The 15779-nt window shown below is 34.5% G+C and overlaps 1 protein-coding gene across 5 annotated transcripts in view; it reads right to left on the bottom strand.

Moving 5' to 3' along the window:
• LOC127871231 (calpain-A-like) overlaps window positions 1-15779 on the bottom strand; it is an 89546-nt gene that overhangs the window by 19227 nt on the left and 54540 nt on the right. For 2 of the 5 annotated variants that reach the window (XM_052413975.1, XM_052413977.1), the window contains exons 12-13: window positions 13650-13686; window positions 4654-4677 (exon numbers count right to left, since the gene is read on the bottom strand). In XM_052413975.1, the coding sequence (XP_052269935.1) occupies window positions 4654-4677; window positions 13650-13686 (61 nt within the window). Of the gene's footprint in view, window positions 1-4653; window positions 4678-6997; window positions 9125-13649; window positions 13687-15779 lie in introns of those variants that run through there. The other 3 variants (XM_052413973.1, XM_052413974.1, XM_052413976.1) reach the window with 2 other exon arrangements.

Genomic DNA, 15779 nt, shown 5'->3' with positions numbered 1-15779 from the left:
TGTACTTGGCCGCGGGAAGTTTTATATGAATTCTATTGGACGCTAACAAAGGTCAGGCTAAGGTGAAAAGCTGGCGTATACAGCTAACGCCGAATAAAATAAGGTATGAGATATAAAATAACTAGCATACCATTTTGCTGAAATAAACTTTTTAATTATATACACAGTACAAAGTGAAATTAATCAACTTAAGAATAAAAGCAACAGATATAGAAAATAATAATTCAATAAACTTACGCACAGTAACTAAAGATGAAATAAGATCAGTCTTCGAAATTAGCTTTGAAAAGTTACATGCCAGTCGGGCCAGCTACTTAAGAATTTTTACATGCCCAAACTTTTTTAACCAAAATTATAACAAATCACAACATTTTAACAATTACATGCTACACATAGTAAAGCAGAACATTTGTTTCAATAGTAGTGAATACAATTACATCTAATCAATCACTAGAATTAAGACGGTCGATCGTTACACCAGTGCTCTTGAAAAGAGCGTTCTCTGGTGTCCTCGTACCATTTCTTGGCTTCCTTTTTCTCTAAATCATTGTCAATTTTCTATTTTGGAAGTGCTTTATCGGGCTTAGCCCCATCAACATACCTAAGATACTGCCTCTATGTCGACAATGACATTTGTTTACATTGACAAAAACGGAAGCGTATTACTTGATTGAAATGATCGATTCAAAAAGCATCTTCTTGATTAATGTCTAGAGAAACCGTCGATAAGAACCGAATGTGACCGAACTGCATCGGTCAAAAACAATAACGATGACGTGTGCAAGCAGGTGCGTGTTGTTAAACCAATCGAATTTCATTGTTTTACAACTTACGGCAAGGTGTTTGTTCGCAAAATTGAAAAATAGACCTGCAAATATCAAGAACCGCTTACGATTTTTTTTTTATAAACTGTCAATTGGCTTCAATAATTTACATGCCCGGCGGGCCACAAACGTGAATTTTTGTATGTGCCCGGCAGTAATTTTACTCGCCACGGGCGATCGGGCGTGTGCTAATTTCGAAGACTGTAAGATATAAACATTACAAGTTATAGCACTTAAATTATACACTTTTACATGATGATACTACGCAAACAAAATATACAAAGAATGCCTAAGAAGACACACATGCCAAGATGCTTGTATATGCTTCTCTGCACATACAGGTTAACCAGTAATTGACACGTTACTGTGTCACAGAGCCCTGGCATACTGCAAAGGCATAGACAAACCATGCAATTATAGCACTTCAATAACAGATAATTATGATGATGTTAGGCAAAATATAAACACAGCAGCAGTGTTCTAATGAGGTGTCATAATGGTTTCATGGTTTCGATTGATTTTAGTTGTAAATTTATGCAATTAAAATGTATTAATATGTTGTCTATCTAGAAATGACTGAAGACTTAAATATCACACAAGCATCTCAATTCAGGTATTATGAAAATGGCCTAATTACAATCAGAAATATTACAAGAGGGCTAAGATGGCCCTAGTTCGCTCACCTGAGAGGAGTCGGTTCATTCAATCTTTACCTAATGTCAAACTTGACCTAGATATAGACCAGACAAACATCCTGGTCAAGTTTCATCATTATTGAACCAAAACTCTAGCATAGGGAGTGTTTTTGTTTTTGTAAGATTTTAAATGGTGACCTATATTTTGAGTTGACCCCCCTTACCAAACATCAAACTTTGCTTACAAGGATTTTGTATAATATAATGAAATTTGGACAATCTAAGGGCAATAATTATGGCATTAATTATGTGATTTTGCTCATCATTAAACTTGACTGAGATTTTTAAGTAACTTTGATAAAGAATGCTTGAGAAATGTGAATGCTAGAGTGTTTACAAACCAATGTGGACGAACGGACAGCAAACAAAGACCAATCCTAAAACCTCACCTGAGCAATCAGGTGAGAAGACTTGGTGAGTGGTATGTGTGTATTGTTGCCAATCAATAAACTTTCCCGTATTCTACACTTACCTGGTATTTTATCTCATAATTTTCCCCCAAAAAAATTGTCACATAGTGCTTAAGATAGATTTGTAAGGATAGTATTATTTTATAATTGTTTTGCATCAAGTTAAATACTGTGTCTACTTACATGGATAAACAAATAGACATTATATAATGTCATCAAACAAGATGAAGAGAATGTTCCAGATTATTGCCCATTGCTTGTTTCACTAAGTCATGTATTAGGTAAGCACATGCAGCCGATTAATTGTTGTATAATCTCATGTAAATGACAGGCTCACATCCGTATACGCCTGTTACATACATCATAGTATGTAGTTATCTTTAGACACATGATTTTGCACATACTCCTGTCGAAATTGTACAAATCACCATTGAGTGGTTCAATGTATTTTAATATATTCACTTCAGTAGGTAAATAAGTATGCGTTCGACAAATGAGAACATAGGTCAAAGCTACTTGTTGTTGGCAGGGCCGTTCGGCTATCACATTTATCTTGTTGTTCAGAATATTTTACGAACATTGGAAAAGTGTTTGTGTTAAAGATAAATCAACACAAATAAATCACAATGAAAACTGAAGTGGACTTATGTACATTAGTGTGTTCCACCGACTATGCAACAAAATTCTTGAAAACAAAGTGGCGAAAATTGCCAGAAAAATTTGATAAACATAAAATGAAGTCGTGGTAATGTATTTTGACAATGAAAACCTGATGATTGGACTAAAACTGGATTTGCCAAATGGCTACATAATGGACACCTCCCAGCAGATCCATTTCATTCCTTGTGTGTTTATTTTGAAGTCCTACACTAATGCCAATTTTGTGAGAAATAAGTTATGTGAAATGTTTTTGTTTTATGTCAATCAAGACATAAAATGACAATACAACACATTACTGACTTTTATTTTAGCAAAATATTTAGTTGACCAGCAACTATGTTGCATTATAATTGAATAAATGAAATTTAGTTGACCAGCAACTATGTTGCATTATAATTGAATACATGAAATAACATATTATTTAGATGCATTGCTTCAAGCCTGGTAAATACCATAGCAAAGCAACTCCAAAAAACCCTGTGATGAAGCAGATAGTCATAGTGATAGTGGCATTCATACTGATATCATATGTCACATCTGTCATGCCACAGTCAGACATATAAATGTCATGAATTTGATAAACATTTCCTTGCATCTGCAAAGCCATTTGGCACCATCGACATACACATTGACATGCATACAGTTTAAGTACTATAACATAAACCAAAAGTTATGTCATAGACAATAACATGACAATGTACATCATTAACATGAACACTGAAAACAGAAGCTATGTAAAACAAAGAAAAATGATGTCACGATGCAATGATGACATATCAGTAAGTTCTAATGTTTTTCCTTTTAACCTAGTGTATTTCATTGAACAAACTGTAAAGCAATAAATAAATTTAAATGAAAATGCAACAAAAAAGGACACTCAAAAGCCCATGTAACAAGCTTAACAAAAATACCTACCGCAGATAGACTGTGAAACTGTTGCAGACTTTCGAATACGAGACAAAACACAGAGTCTGGACAAAGGTAACAAATAAACGTGCTTCATCTTTAGACAAGGGACAAAATTGTCACAAAACCTGGTTTTCAATGTGAAAAAAAGTCAGATAAAAGGAGACAACTAAAACTGAACTGATTTTTTTAATCAGTTCAGTTTAAGTTGTCTCCCTTTATCTGATAATTGTTTATATTTAACCCCATTTGTATCAAAATAAATATATTTTTAGTTGTGGTGACCTTGACCTTGGAATTATTGACGTAATTCTTTCATGCCACACCGTCACATGATGGTGAACAAATGTGCCAAATGATTTTAAAATCTCACAATGAATGACATAGATATGGCCTGAACAAGCTGATTTATGGCCATTTTTTGACCTTTGAACTCAATGTGTGACCTTGACCTTGGAAATATCAACGTAATTCTTGCGCGCGACACACCGTCTAATGATGGTGAACAAATGTGCCAAATGATTTTAAAATCTGACAATGAACGACAATGTTATGGCCCGGACAAGCTCATTTATAGCCATTTTTGACCTTTGAACTCAAATTGTGACCTTGACCTTGGAGATATCGACATAATTCTTCCGCGCAACACACCGTCTAATGATGGTGAACAAATATGCCGAATGATTTTAAAATCTCTCAATGAACGACAAAGTTATGGCCTGGACAAGCCGACATTCGCCAATCTAATAACCAGTTTTTTCCTTCGGAAAACCTGGTTAAAAACTTGATCCCATCAGGCTATCAATACTAGCCAAACATCCTGACATGACTGGTGAGTTCTGAACAAACTAACAGCAGAAGGTCTCAACAAACAAGCAGCAGGGAGGTCTCAACAAACAAACAGCAGGGATGTATTAAACTTTGAACAATTTCAAGAAAACAGATCATTTTAGCATGACCACTAGCAGATATTACATACAGTTGACATGTTACTGCATCACAGAGCCCTGGCATACTGCAAAGGCATGCCAAACAATGTCATAATTGCACTTTAACAAAATAGCATGTCAGAAAGATTAGGGGAAGTTCATATGTGCAATGCAAGAGATATCTGATGATGCAAAACACTCAGGAATCAAAATGTACAAAACCACTTACTACTCTTGCAGGAGCAGATGGTCTCTGCAATGTCACAGACACTGATGTTCAGCAATAAAAAGTGCATATACCATAAGACATACCTCAAAGTCACAATGTTACCTTACATTACTTTAGTTTTTAGTGTGTTTTTATTTGAACTGTTATTAACTGTGTACAATTTTTTTTTCTTTTACTATTTCCCACATAGGTCATTTATGTCCAATATTTTATTATAATTTGTAAAACAGTTCTTTTTTTATTTTATTTTAAGGGTACAACAGAAAATTGTGCATAAATATGTATTACATGTATTGCCTATGCAAAGATGTATTTATGAAGATAAATGTGATAGAAACAATAATAACATTGAAACATCATACAAATGTTGTATGTGTAATAATATTAGATTTCATTAAATAACATTTGAGTGATGTACCCTTTCTATAGCAATATCTGTAAGGTGTAACATTAGACTTGTTGAATGTCAAGCAAATAATACTGCATAATATAAATAAATCAACTGAAAACAATTAATTGCAATTAAAATTGAACTTAATTTGTAAATAATGCAAATCATTAAAATAAGAAAATATATAGCCACAATAATTTTAACTACATTAAGAAAATCAACAAAACATAATAAATTAAAACCATTTAAGCTTACAGTCTACAAATAAACACATTAGAATAACAATAATAAAAAGAGCACAATTAACGTAAATTAAGCACTAACACAAAGCACAGACCACTGCAGGTGTCGTCACATGCTACTTACATGCAATGGAGTTTATGTTTTCATGCTGTCTGTATACAACATTTGATGAATATTACAAGAAAAGCTTGGAATACGAAAAAACAAGCGTTGAAAGTATTAGAAATTTGTTTGACAAACGCAGTATCATTATTGCATTTTTGGTCATATTTAAATACATGACATAATAAACAATTATTTGTGTAGATACATTTTACATTATACCATTATTTTATAAAATGAAGTCAATTTTCTATTTAGGTAAGAAAATATGCTATTTCTTGGCAGCAAAATGTGATCATTATTGTAGTTAGAAAAATGGCTCAGAAACATGGATTTCTACAAACATTAAAAAAAACATAAAATAAGCACAGAGGTGCAAATTACGCTAAAGTGCTGACATTTTAAGAAACTAATAGACAGCATGTGCCAATCAACAAGTAGATTCTAATATTATAGCTTGTCAACAAAAGCTAAGACCATAAATTATTAGGACCTATAAATAGTTTCTTATATTTGAAATTCCATATTGTTTATGTATGTTTTTCAGGAGTAAAATGATGTCAGATAACAGCATTTGTACTATGATATGATTATATGATTCATTCATGCATGGAATCTACTTTATTCATAGTAATGGCAAGGCTTTCCTTGGTTTAAGACTTTCTTTAGCCAAATTCAAGGCAGAACATAACAATTATTCAGATAAGAGCTATTTTATGGGTTTTACAAAGAAAAAATTGTAGCCAAATGGAAATTTCATGAGCCATTTTTTTTATTTGTAGCAATTGGCTACTTTGGTGAATGGCAGCGCAAGCCCTAAATGGTATTTAACTACTTAATTCATAGTCATGGTATTTGAAAGCACTAATGCAAAGAGGTCAATTAAAGATAATCTTGGAGAGGCTATTAGCAAATTTTAAGCATTCAAACATTCTGAACAAATTTGTTACTAATGTTAAGGTCATTGAACATTGGAAACATAACTAATAATGAAAGGTAACCAAAATAACTGCTGAAAGAAAGATAAGTAAAAAAACATTTTTCTCATCAGTTAAAGACATCGTTGTAAAGCCAAGATGTTAGTCTAAAGCAATCACACACAAAATGGGGAACAAAAACAACCAGAAGCAAGAAAGACACAAGACAATGATTTTGAAATGCAGAGATAGACAATAACAGACAAAACTGTTACAGGATTGAAACTTTACAATTATTTTGACATTAAATCCTCGCAAAGTTTCAATTGATTAGCCTTCTTTATCACTGGTTTGTGTAAAATAGAAATGGAGAGGATTAGAAATGTAGACACAAGGAACATGTCGATACAACTCACCATACTTGATAAAGTATTAGAACCCATTTTATACCCCTTAAAATTTAATTGTACTAGTTGGTGCGCGTAAAACATTTCTACAACCCTATTCTGTCTGCTAATTTGAAAAAACATTCATTATGATATCATAAATATCCGTAATAGACGCCATGCAAGTTTTTTCAGAATTCTGCACCCTATTATCCTGCAGGTTGTTAATATACAAAATAGCAAGTAACAATTTTCATGTAAGATTCACATCCTTTGTATCCTTCAAAAGCACCACAAAAACAAAGTATAGTAAACTTTTATTCTTAGTATGTTACATAAGAATAAGTTGTATAACATTCTAACACCTACATACTAAAATGTTTAAGCACAAGGTGAAATGTCATACAAATGAATGGATTTGCAGTAATGAAGAGCTGATGAATATAACAATCTAAAACAATGCGACCATGAAACCTGCATAATATATACAGCGAACAACACATAATAAATCCATTCATATATTTAGCACTTATTCATATACCATAATTATATTGTACTGGCTCATTTGTTCAGTTGTCCATTTACAATGTAACACCGCACAAAGCAAATCCTGATGTATGATACACCAAAATATAACATAGGCAAAAACAACATCAAATTTAAATATACAAGTACCTGATATTTTCATTTCATTTGATTTTCAATAATAAACAATACATGAATTTACAACAAGCACATATAACTAGAGTGTTATCCCATGAAAGCGTAACTATGGTCAGAAATGCATCAACCAACAAAACCAAGTCCCTTGCAAAGATCTTGAGAAGTCATCACCATATTGTTAGCAAACTGCAACAGTGTGAATCCAACTTGGAAAATGAAAACACTCAGAACACAACTATGTTAGTGTGTGTCTACCCGATTGGACATTTAAATGTTCAAGTAAAATATACATTAATCAACAAGTGCCGTATTTAAAAGCTGAATGCCCCCAAAGTATTATTCTGACTCAAAAGCATGATCGTTACCTTTTAATCCCTTCAAAACATATGAATTTATGCTAGGAACATGAAATAATAACACGTTGAGATTTACTCTGTAAATACTAAAGAGAGTTATGGTCGATGTACTTGTGGTTTTATCTTCAAGCCATCAATCCTTCTTTGAAAGTTCATCTGAAATTACTTCAATACTTGCAGACTTATGCTCAGCACAACCAATGAACTTTTCACACAAAAATGGACTTAAGGGCAATTACTCTGTAAATCCAGAAGAGAGTTATGGTTCTTGTACTCAGCAACTTCTCTAAATGCCCCCTATTATTATATGAAGTATCATTTAAATCCCAACAATACTTCCAGAGTTATTCTCGGCAAAAGAAGCCAGACAGACGAGATTACTAATGACAACATTAGTATACGCCTCCTTTTGAGGCAATGAACAAATATGAATGTTGCTTCAACTTTGATGTTAAAAAGTCAATAACAAGAATACATCATTAAATGAAGAGAAAGCATCTTATGACAGAAATAGCTACTGAGGTACTGAGAAGAGATTTCTGAATACGTACACATCTACATATCACAAAATAAAAATTCACTCGCAATAGTGTCTATAGCCTAGCCCTTGTATGAAATTCAAATCGTCCAATCCGAGTAGAATTGTTCAGCACGGCACTAAACCAGGTCATGTGACCTTGGTGTACTTACAGGCTCAGTCGAACAAGGGGAGCTGTAGTGGGGTTGTGTAAGGGCCTCGCCCTGACCGTAAGGGTACTGAGGGGCAGAGGGATTAGGGGCTGCAGCATATGACCCGTAGGCATAGCTAGGAACTTCTTGGGGATATGACCCTGGGGGCTGGGGATATGACCCTGGTGGCTGGGTATATGAACCCATAGGTTGGGGGTATGCACCTGTGGGTTGTGAATATGACCCTGGAGCCTGGGGATATGCACCTGAGGGTTGGGAATAGGGAGCATTAAAGCCTATATTGCCGGACTGTTGCTGGTAAGGATTATATGTGTTGTTGTAAGCCTGTGCACTGGGATCCGGTGCACCGTAGGGATACTGATGCGCAGGCTGCTGATAGCTGGCATCGTACCCGTACTGACCAGGTGGGGCCGGCTGGTAGCCCCCAGGCTGATATGGTTGAGGGGCCCCATAGGGGGAAGTCATGCCATACCCAGGGCTGGGGCCATAACCAGGGGCAGGTTGACCATAAGGGGCAGGCTGATATCCTGCCATAGGGCCAGAAGGGACATCATAGGGCTCAGGCATTTTGAAAAATGGAGAATTAAAGTCATATGTTGGGACATAAGGCTTGTAGTCTTCTTTCACAATCGGGTCAAAGCCCAGGGCGGGGGGTTCCATTCCCGCGTAGGGGTCTGGCTGCTGTGTCTGTGGTACGCCCGAGCTGTGGGTATTGCGCCAACGCTAGGGAAAACAAAAACCACTCCAATGCGTCACAATATTAGGTGCTGCATCATCAACATCAAAGGCAGACAAGTAAAACTGCAAATAACTCAAGAACTTAAAACCATTTTCTGGTGATACATGTAGTTGGGGTTAATATGATATATATTTGTTTCAATCCATGAATTAAACAACTAAATATCACTGCAAAAAAGTAAACATTTCTACAATTTTGTAGCTGGCATTAAAATATTAGAAATATACATTTAATTGTACATATTTGAATTAAAAATGCATACAGAACTTTATCAAAGCAGCTCATAGTACATACCATAGCAAGACAAGATTTTAACAAAGAAAAATCATATCTACCCCAAACAATCTAGGAATTTGTGAGCAGAAACAAACATTATTTTCTGTGTGGATTTAATCTGAGTTAAAGTCTGTGAAAAGGTTAGAGGGGCCAATCATCTATCAGAATATATTTCGTTGTAAGGGAAAAAACATAAGCCTCGCTCTGGGAAAACATGATTTAATTCATGCTCATAAATGTTTGTCCAAGATTAGCCTGTGCATGCTGATCAGGGATGACACTTTCAACTCATAATGGATTTTCCATAAGAAGAGACTTTCTTTAACCCTTTGCATGTTGGGAAATTTGTCGTCTGCTAAAATGTTGTCTGCTGAATTTCTAAAATTAGCATTTTCTTCCATTTTTTTTCAAAGAATACTATCAGAATAGCAAACAGTTTGGATCCAGATGAGACGCCACATTCTGTGGCGTCTCATCTGGATCCAAACTGTTTGCAAAGGCCTTCAAAATTCAGTTCCCGCACTGAAAGAGTTAAATGAAAATTACCAAACGAGTGGAAAGTGTTGTCCTTCATTAGGTTGTGTGTCCTGCACAGGCTTATCTGGGATGACACTTTACACACTAAAACAAGTTTTCCAAGAGCCGGCTAATTTTGTTGTAAGGGAACAAATATCTTGGTATTAAAATTAACCTCAAAATGTTTCTTTCCTACAAAAGTGAAATTGCATGCACATTTTGCAAAAAATGAAATAAACATGGACTTGCAAAAAGTACAAAATACTTGCACAAATTTCATGTACATTTTTACAAGTCTTCTCATGAAAAATAGTTTTATATAAGCTATGTTCTTCACGGTTTGTTTCAAGTAAAGTTCAAATGTTTGTAAGTAATTAAAGTTTATAACAAGGGACAAAATTGTCACAAAACCAGGTTTTCATTGTGAAAAAAAAATGTGATAAAGGGAGAAAACTCAAACTGAACTTTTGATATGACCAAAAAAAATTAACCCCCTTTGTAAGTTTTTTTTTTTTTTTTAATCTATTTTTAGTCGTGGCGACCTTGACATTGGAGATATTGACGTGAATCTTTCGTGGGACACACCGTCCCATGATGGTGAACAAATGTGCCAAATGATTTTAAAATCTCACAATGAATGACATAGTTATGGCCAGGACAAGCTCATTTATGGCCATTTTTGACCTTTGAACTCAAAGTGTGACCTTGACCTTGGAGATATCGACGTAATTATTTCGCGCGACACACCGTCCAATGATGGTGAACAAATGTGCCAAATGATTTTAAAATCTGACGATGAACGACATAGTTATGGCTCGGACAAGCTCATTTATGGCCATTTTTGACCTTTGAACTCAAAGTGTGACCTTGACCTTGGAGATATCGACGTAATTATTTCGCGCGACACACCGTCCAATGATGGTGAACAAATGTGCCAAATGATTTTAAAATCTGACAATGAACGACATAGTTATGGCCCGGACAAGCTTATTCCGCCAGCCCGCCAGCCAGCCAGCCAGCCCGCCAGCCAGCCAGCCCGCCAGCCAGCCAGCCCGCCCGCATTCGCCAATCTAATAACCAGTTTTTTCCTTCGGAAAACCTGGTTAAAAACCTTTGATTTACCATGCAGAGAAAACATAAAGTGTACATTATTAAAAAATACCTTCTTATTTAATTTAATTTGCAACTATTTGTTCATATATGCTTCTTTTTACTTTCAAAAACTATAGTTCTGTTTGTAAATGGTACATGTTAAGGAGAAGGGTAAAGTTTGGGGCAAACTGGAGTTCAGCCACACAAGTTTTAATTCTTCTACTTACACTCTGTTTCTGTGTTCAAAACAAGACAACAATTGGTTTTTACTTTATACACTCAATAAAATAATGTATTGAATTATGATGCATTGATAAACATGATATGTGTTTGTCAGAAACACAATGCCCCCAACCTACTGCTCCGCTTTGATTTATTTATTAGTTTATTATTATTTGGCAGGTACAGATAATTATCTCCCTTTAAAGCTTATTACTTCTCTTGGATTTGTTTTTTTTTACCTTTGACCTTGAAGGGTGACCTTGACCTTTCACCACTCAAAATGTGCAGCTCCATGGGATACACATGCATGCCAAATATCAAGTTTGTATCTTCAATATTAAGGTTTACATTTTGGGACAGAATGACAGACAGACAGGCCAAAAACAATATGCCCCCGATTATTCAATCTGGGGGCATAAAAACAAGCATTTTTCATTCTATATTATCATTTTAAAACCATTGAATGTGTTGATTGTTCTTCTATATTTATATGAGACATAGTTTTAAAGAAGCTGAATTCTTTTACAATGTTCCAAAATGACAAATCATTATTACATTATTTTCAGCATCAGTTATTATTAAAGTATTTATAAACTTGTGTTTTATTTTATTTTTTATTTTATTTTTTTTAATTAATATTCTTCTATTCAAAAACAGTGACCCAATAAACTAATTGCACAAGCACAAAATGAAAATACAAAACAGTCAAATTTCAGTTGTACGAGTCAAGTTCTGAGAAAACAGGGCCTAATGCATATGCGTAAAGTCTCATCCCAGATTTGCCTAAGCAGTTCATAATGGATAATCAGGGACTACACATACAGACTAAACTTAATTTAAGAAAATACAGTCTATATGAAGTGTTGTCCTTGATTAGCCTGTGCACAATACACAGGCTCATCTGGGATTAACCTGCCCGCACATGCATAAAGCCTAGTGTTCCCAGTACGAGGCCCATATGTCCTGATTTGTTTTACCCAAATACTCAAGCCATACTATATTTATGCCACTGAGACTTCACGACACTTAAAAGCGTATTTTCTGGTATACAAGACGCAACTTTCTTCCTAAAAACATCTGTGCCCGATGAGTCTTAATTGTGAAAGAAATCAGATTTTGAAAATCCATTGTTGCCTTAACGCACAAATAATAACCATGAATATGTTCACTTATATCCCAGTTTTTGATCCATAGATCTCAATCACACCTTTACCTTCCTTTTTTTAATTGTTGCAGTATGTTATATCTGCACGTTAAATGTTAGTAGATACAAGTAGGATATTACTCCTTGTGAGCATTTTTAAAGGCTCATAATTAAATGTGTAATCGTTAAATCACTTCCAGGTTGAATGTGAACATCATGTAAATCGATTCAAGCTTCATATGAACAGTGCTTATATATTTTGTGTCAATATGGATAAAAAGCTTGTGAAAATAACACCACATGTACCACGTAACGTCATCCGCATGGAAGGTGCATTGTTGCTTAATACAATTTCAAAGCACACAGAACATTGGATCGTTTAGTTACCAAATGTGTAGTTCTTTTTTCCAATATATAAATCAAATCATTTTTTTCTGCATCAATAGGGAAAGAGTCGTTCACATAAATTATGTCAATATCATATACATATATAACATACATCTCCCTAGGGAAAAGCCTGTACTCTGCTGCCAGAGAAGTAATTGGCTCAAAAGGTCCTTGTTAAGAATCTGATTGACAGCTGTCAAAGGTGGGACCATAAGGGCCAATGATATACAACTGTTACTCTTTTGTGCTTGGGCAATGCCGGTTATTGTTTTTCACACTACACAAGCATGGCAAGCGATGTGCAATCGGGACGTGAATATCACGCCTTAAAAGGATTATTAAATTAAACAGTAATTTTAAATGGGTTGCAAAAATAGGGACCAAAATTGTTAAGCGAATTATTGACCATCGTTATTTAAAGAGCCTTAAGAACATATACATACACAAAATTGTTTTTAATTTATTACTATATCAAATATTCTGTAATTTCAAATGTCTTGACACATTCATATTTATATATGAAGCAGTCTTAAAATTGCATGATAATTAAGGTGGTGTGGAAACACGCTCCACACTTCACACTTAAATGGGTTTTCTCGTTTAAAGGTTGTCTTTTCTTAACGAAAAAATGTCTTGGCTGAATGTGTCTTCCCTGATTAGCCTGTGCAGACTGCACAGGCTAACATGGGATGAATCTTTAAATACAAACATATAGCTCAATTTCACCAGAAAGCGGTTTAATATTATAATAGCCTCTTATATGTGGCTGGAATTAGGAAAATGATGGAAATATGCAGTTGCGTCTTATCTACCGATGCGATTTAATGTTTGAAAAAATATGTCATCTCACTACAAAATACGTGCTATGTTACCTGGTCTTCAATAATGCCTGTCCCTTCATCCATCTCCCTGAAAAACAGAGATGCACAACACTGACAACAAATGCTACAAGCTGAGAAAACTTCACAAGAGGCGTGCTCCTGTAAAACGGGGCTTAATGCGTATGCATAAGTGTCAACCAAGGTTAGCCTGTGCAGTCTGCACAGTGGGACAACACTATACGCACATGCATTAAGCTCAGTTTTTCTAAAACACAGCTCAAGAGAGCAAGAATATAACACAAAGTCTGTTAAAGAGGTTAAACAATAAGTTGATAGATGAAGTAATATCAGTGTAACAAAGCAGTGCTCAATTTCTTTAAATAAACATTGTGCAAGTAAGCTTTGAGTTTAAAATAATGTGCAGTAAATACTAACAAAACAAACAACACAGTCAAATTGTAACAGTGTCCAGTGAAAGCGAATTGATGAAAAACAATTCAAAATGAGGCAGCATAAATGAGCAATGTTCGGAAAAAATTGTGGTTAAATCATTGCTTAAATTGTTAGAAACATGGATGACACTTTCCGCGTGAAAGCAATTTTTTGTTCAAAGGGTGGAAAATGTTGTCAGTGATAAGTCTATGTGGACTGCACACGCTTACCTGGGACGACACTTTATGCACATGCATTAAGTCCAATTTTCCCAGAATGACGCAAAAATGGTAAAGAGAGAGAGACTTGAAATCCCTTGAACTAAACTGTTCGGAGCAGGTAACGTAAACAAGGTTTAACAAAAAAAATTAAGGGAAAACTGTCCCAACATCTGGCAGCCATATTTATTTAACAAACCATATTAATTTGTTTAAACCATGCCCAGATATAGCAATTCATAATTTATGAAGTTTTCAGCAAATTTCATAATAAGTGCATAAACATGTGACTTCTAGAGTGTTCAAATGATTTACTGTACATACCAATTGAAAACTGCACCATGATATGGAGTCCATTTATCTAGTGACCAAGTTACCTAAAGATTGCATGCTAAAACAAATGTGACTAGTGTGTTAACATGCTTTTTCTTAATATGACATACTGGCCTGATTGTTGGTTCTATATGACCCTGTTTTGGACTCGACTGAGATATCATAATGGGAAAAATGATTTGACAATGTTTCATGACGATTTGTCAATAAATGTGTATTCAAGAGTGTTCACAAGGCAAATAATTATTAATGTGTCTGCTGTTTTCATGCACCAATTCTATTTGGAGAAGAACTAATTTCAAACTAGAAACTTTCATAGTCAATCGGTACATCAAACTGTTAGAGGAAAGAAAAACAGAAGTTATATCTTGGTATAAATTGATTGCAGGGATAAATCAATGGGCTTAGTAAACATGTGTTGTTTTATAATATTGGACCATGCAAAATGTAACATGCAAGTTGATTAGATGGAAAGAATCTGCAATCAAAAGGTGATTTTAAGACGCTTACATTCTTTCTCCACTACAGGTGTACAATAAGTCTTATATTTGTACATACAAGGACATGGAAGGCAAATGACTATTTCATCTACTGAACAGTTGAACATAAACCCTTAAAGCGCTGGAGCTGAATTTTAATGGCCTTTGCAAACAGTTTGGATCCAGATGAGACGCCACAGAACGTGGCGTCTCATCAGGATCCAAACTGTTTGCTATTCTGATAGTATTCTTTGAAAAAAAATCGAAGAAAATGCTAATTTTAGAAATTCTGCAGACGACATTTTAGCAGACGACAAATTTCCCAGCATGCAAAGGGTTAACATAGAAATCAGAGATAAAATATGAACATTCTATACAGCTTATCAACTAAAGACTATTATTAGGTTATCATAATCCATGTTCAGATTTTTGTTAAATTTAATATCCATTTTGTTGATAATTTCGAAAACAAAATCATATTTCAACCATATTGACACTTATAATGACACTTAATGTTGGAAGGATAAAAGTATTGGCAAAGAAAATGAAGATTAAATAAAACTGAAAAGATCCCTTAAAAGCAGATAACTTGAAAACAATATTACAAACATTTTCATCTGGTATTACTTCAAAATATTGAATACACTGATTCCTTTTTTCCTAGTTTGTAAACAATATTTATAAAAATATTACTGAATAACATTATAACAATTTTACAA

This window comes from Dreissena polymorpha, chromosome 3 (genome assembly GCF_020536995.1).
Source record: "Dreissena polymorpha isolate Duluth1 chromosome 3, UMN_Dpol_1.0, whole genome shotgun sequence".
Classification (NCBI taxonomy): domain Eukaryota; kingdom Metazoa; phylum Mollusca; class Bivalvia; order Myida; family Dreissenidae; genus Dreissena; species Dreissena polymorpha.
This window is presented reverse-complemented; position numbering and strand designations above follow the sequence as displayed.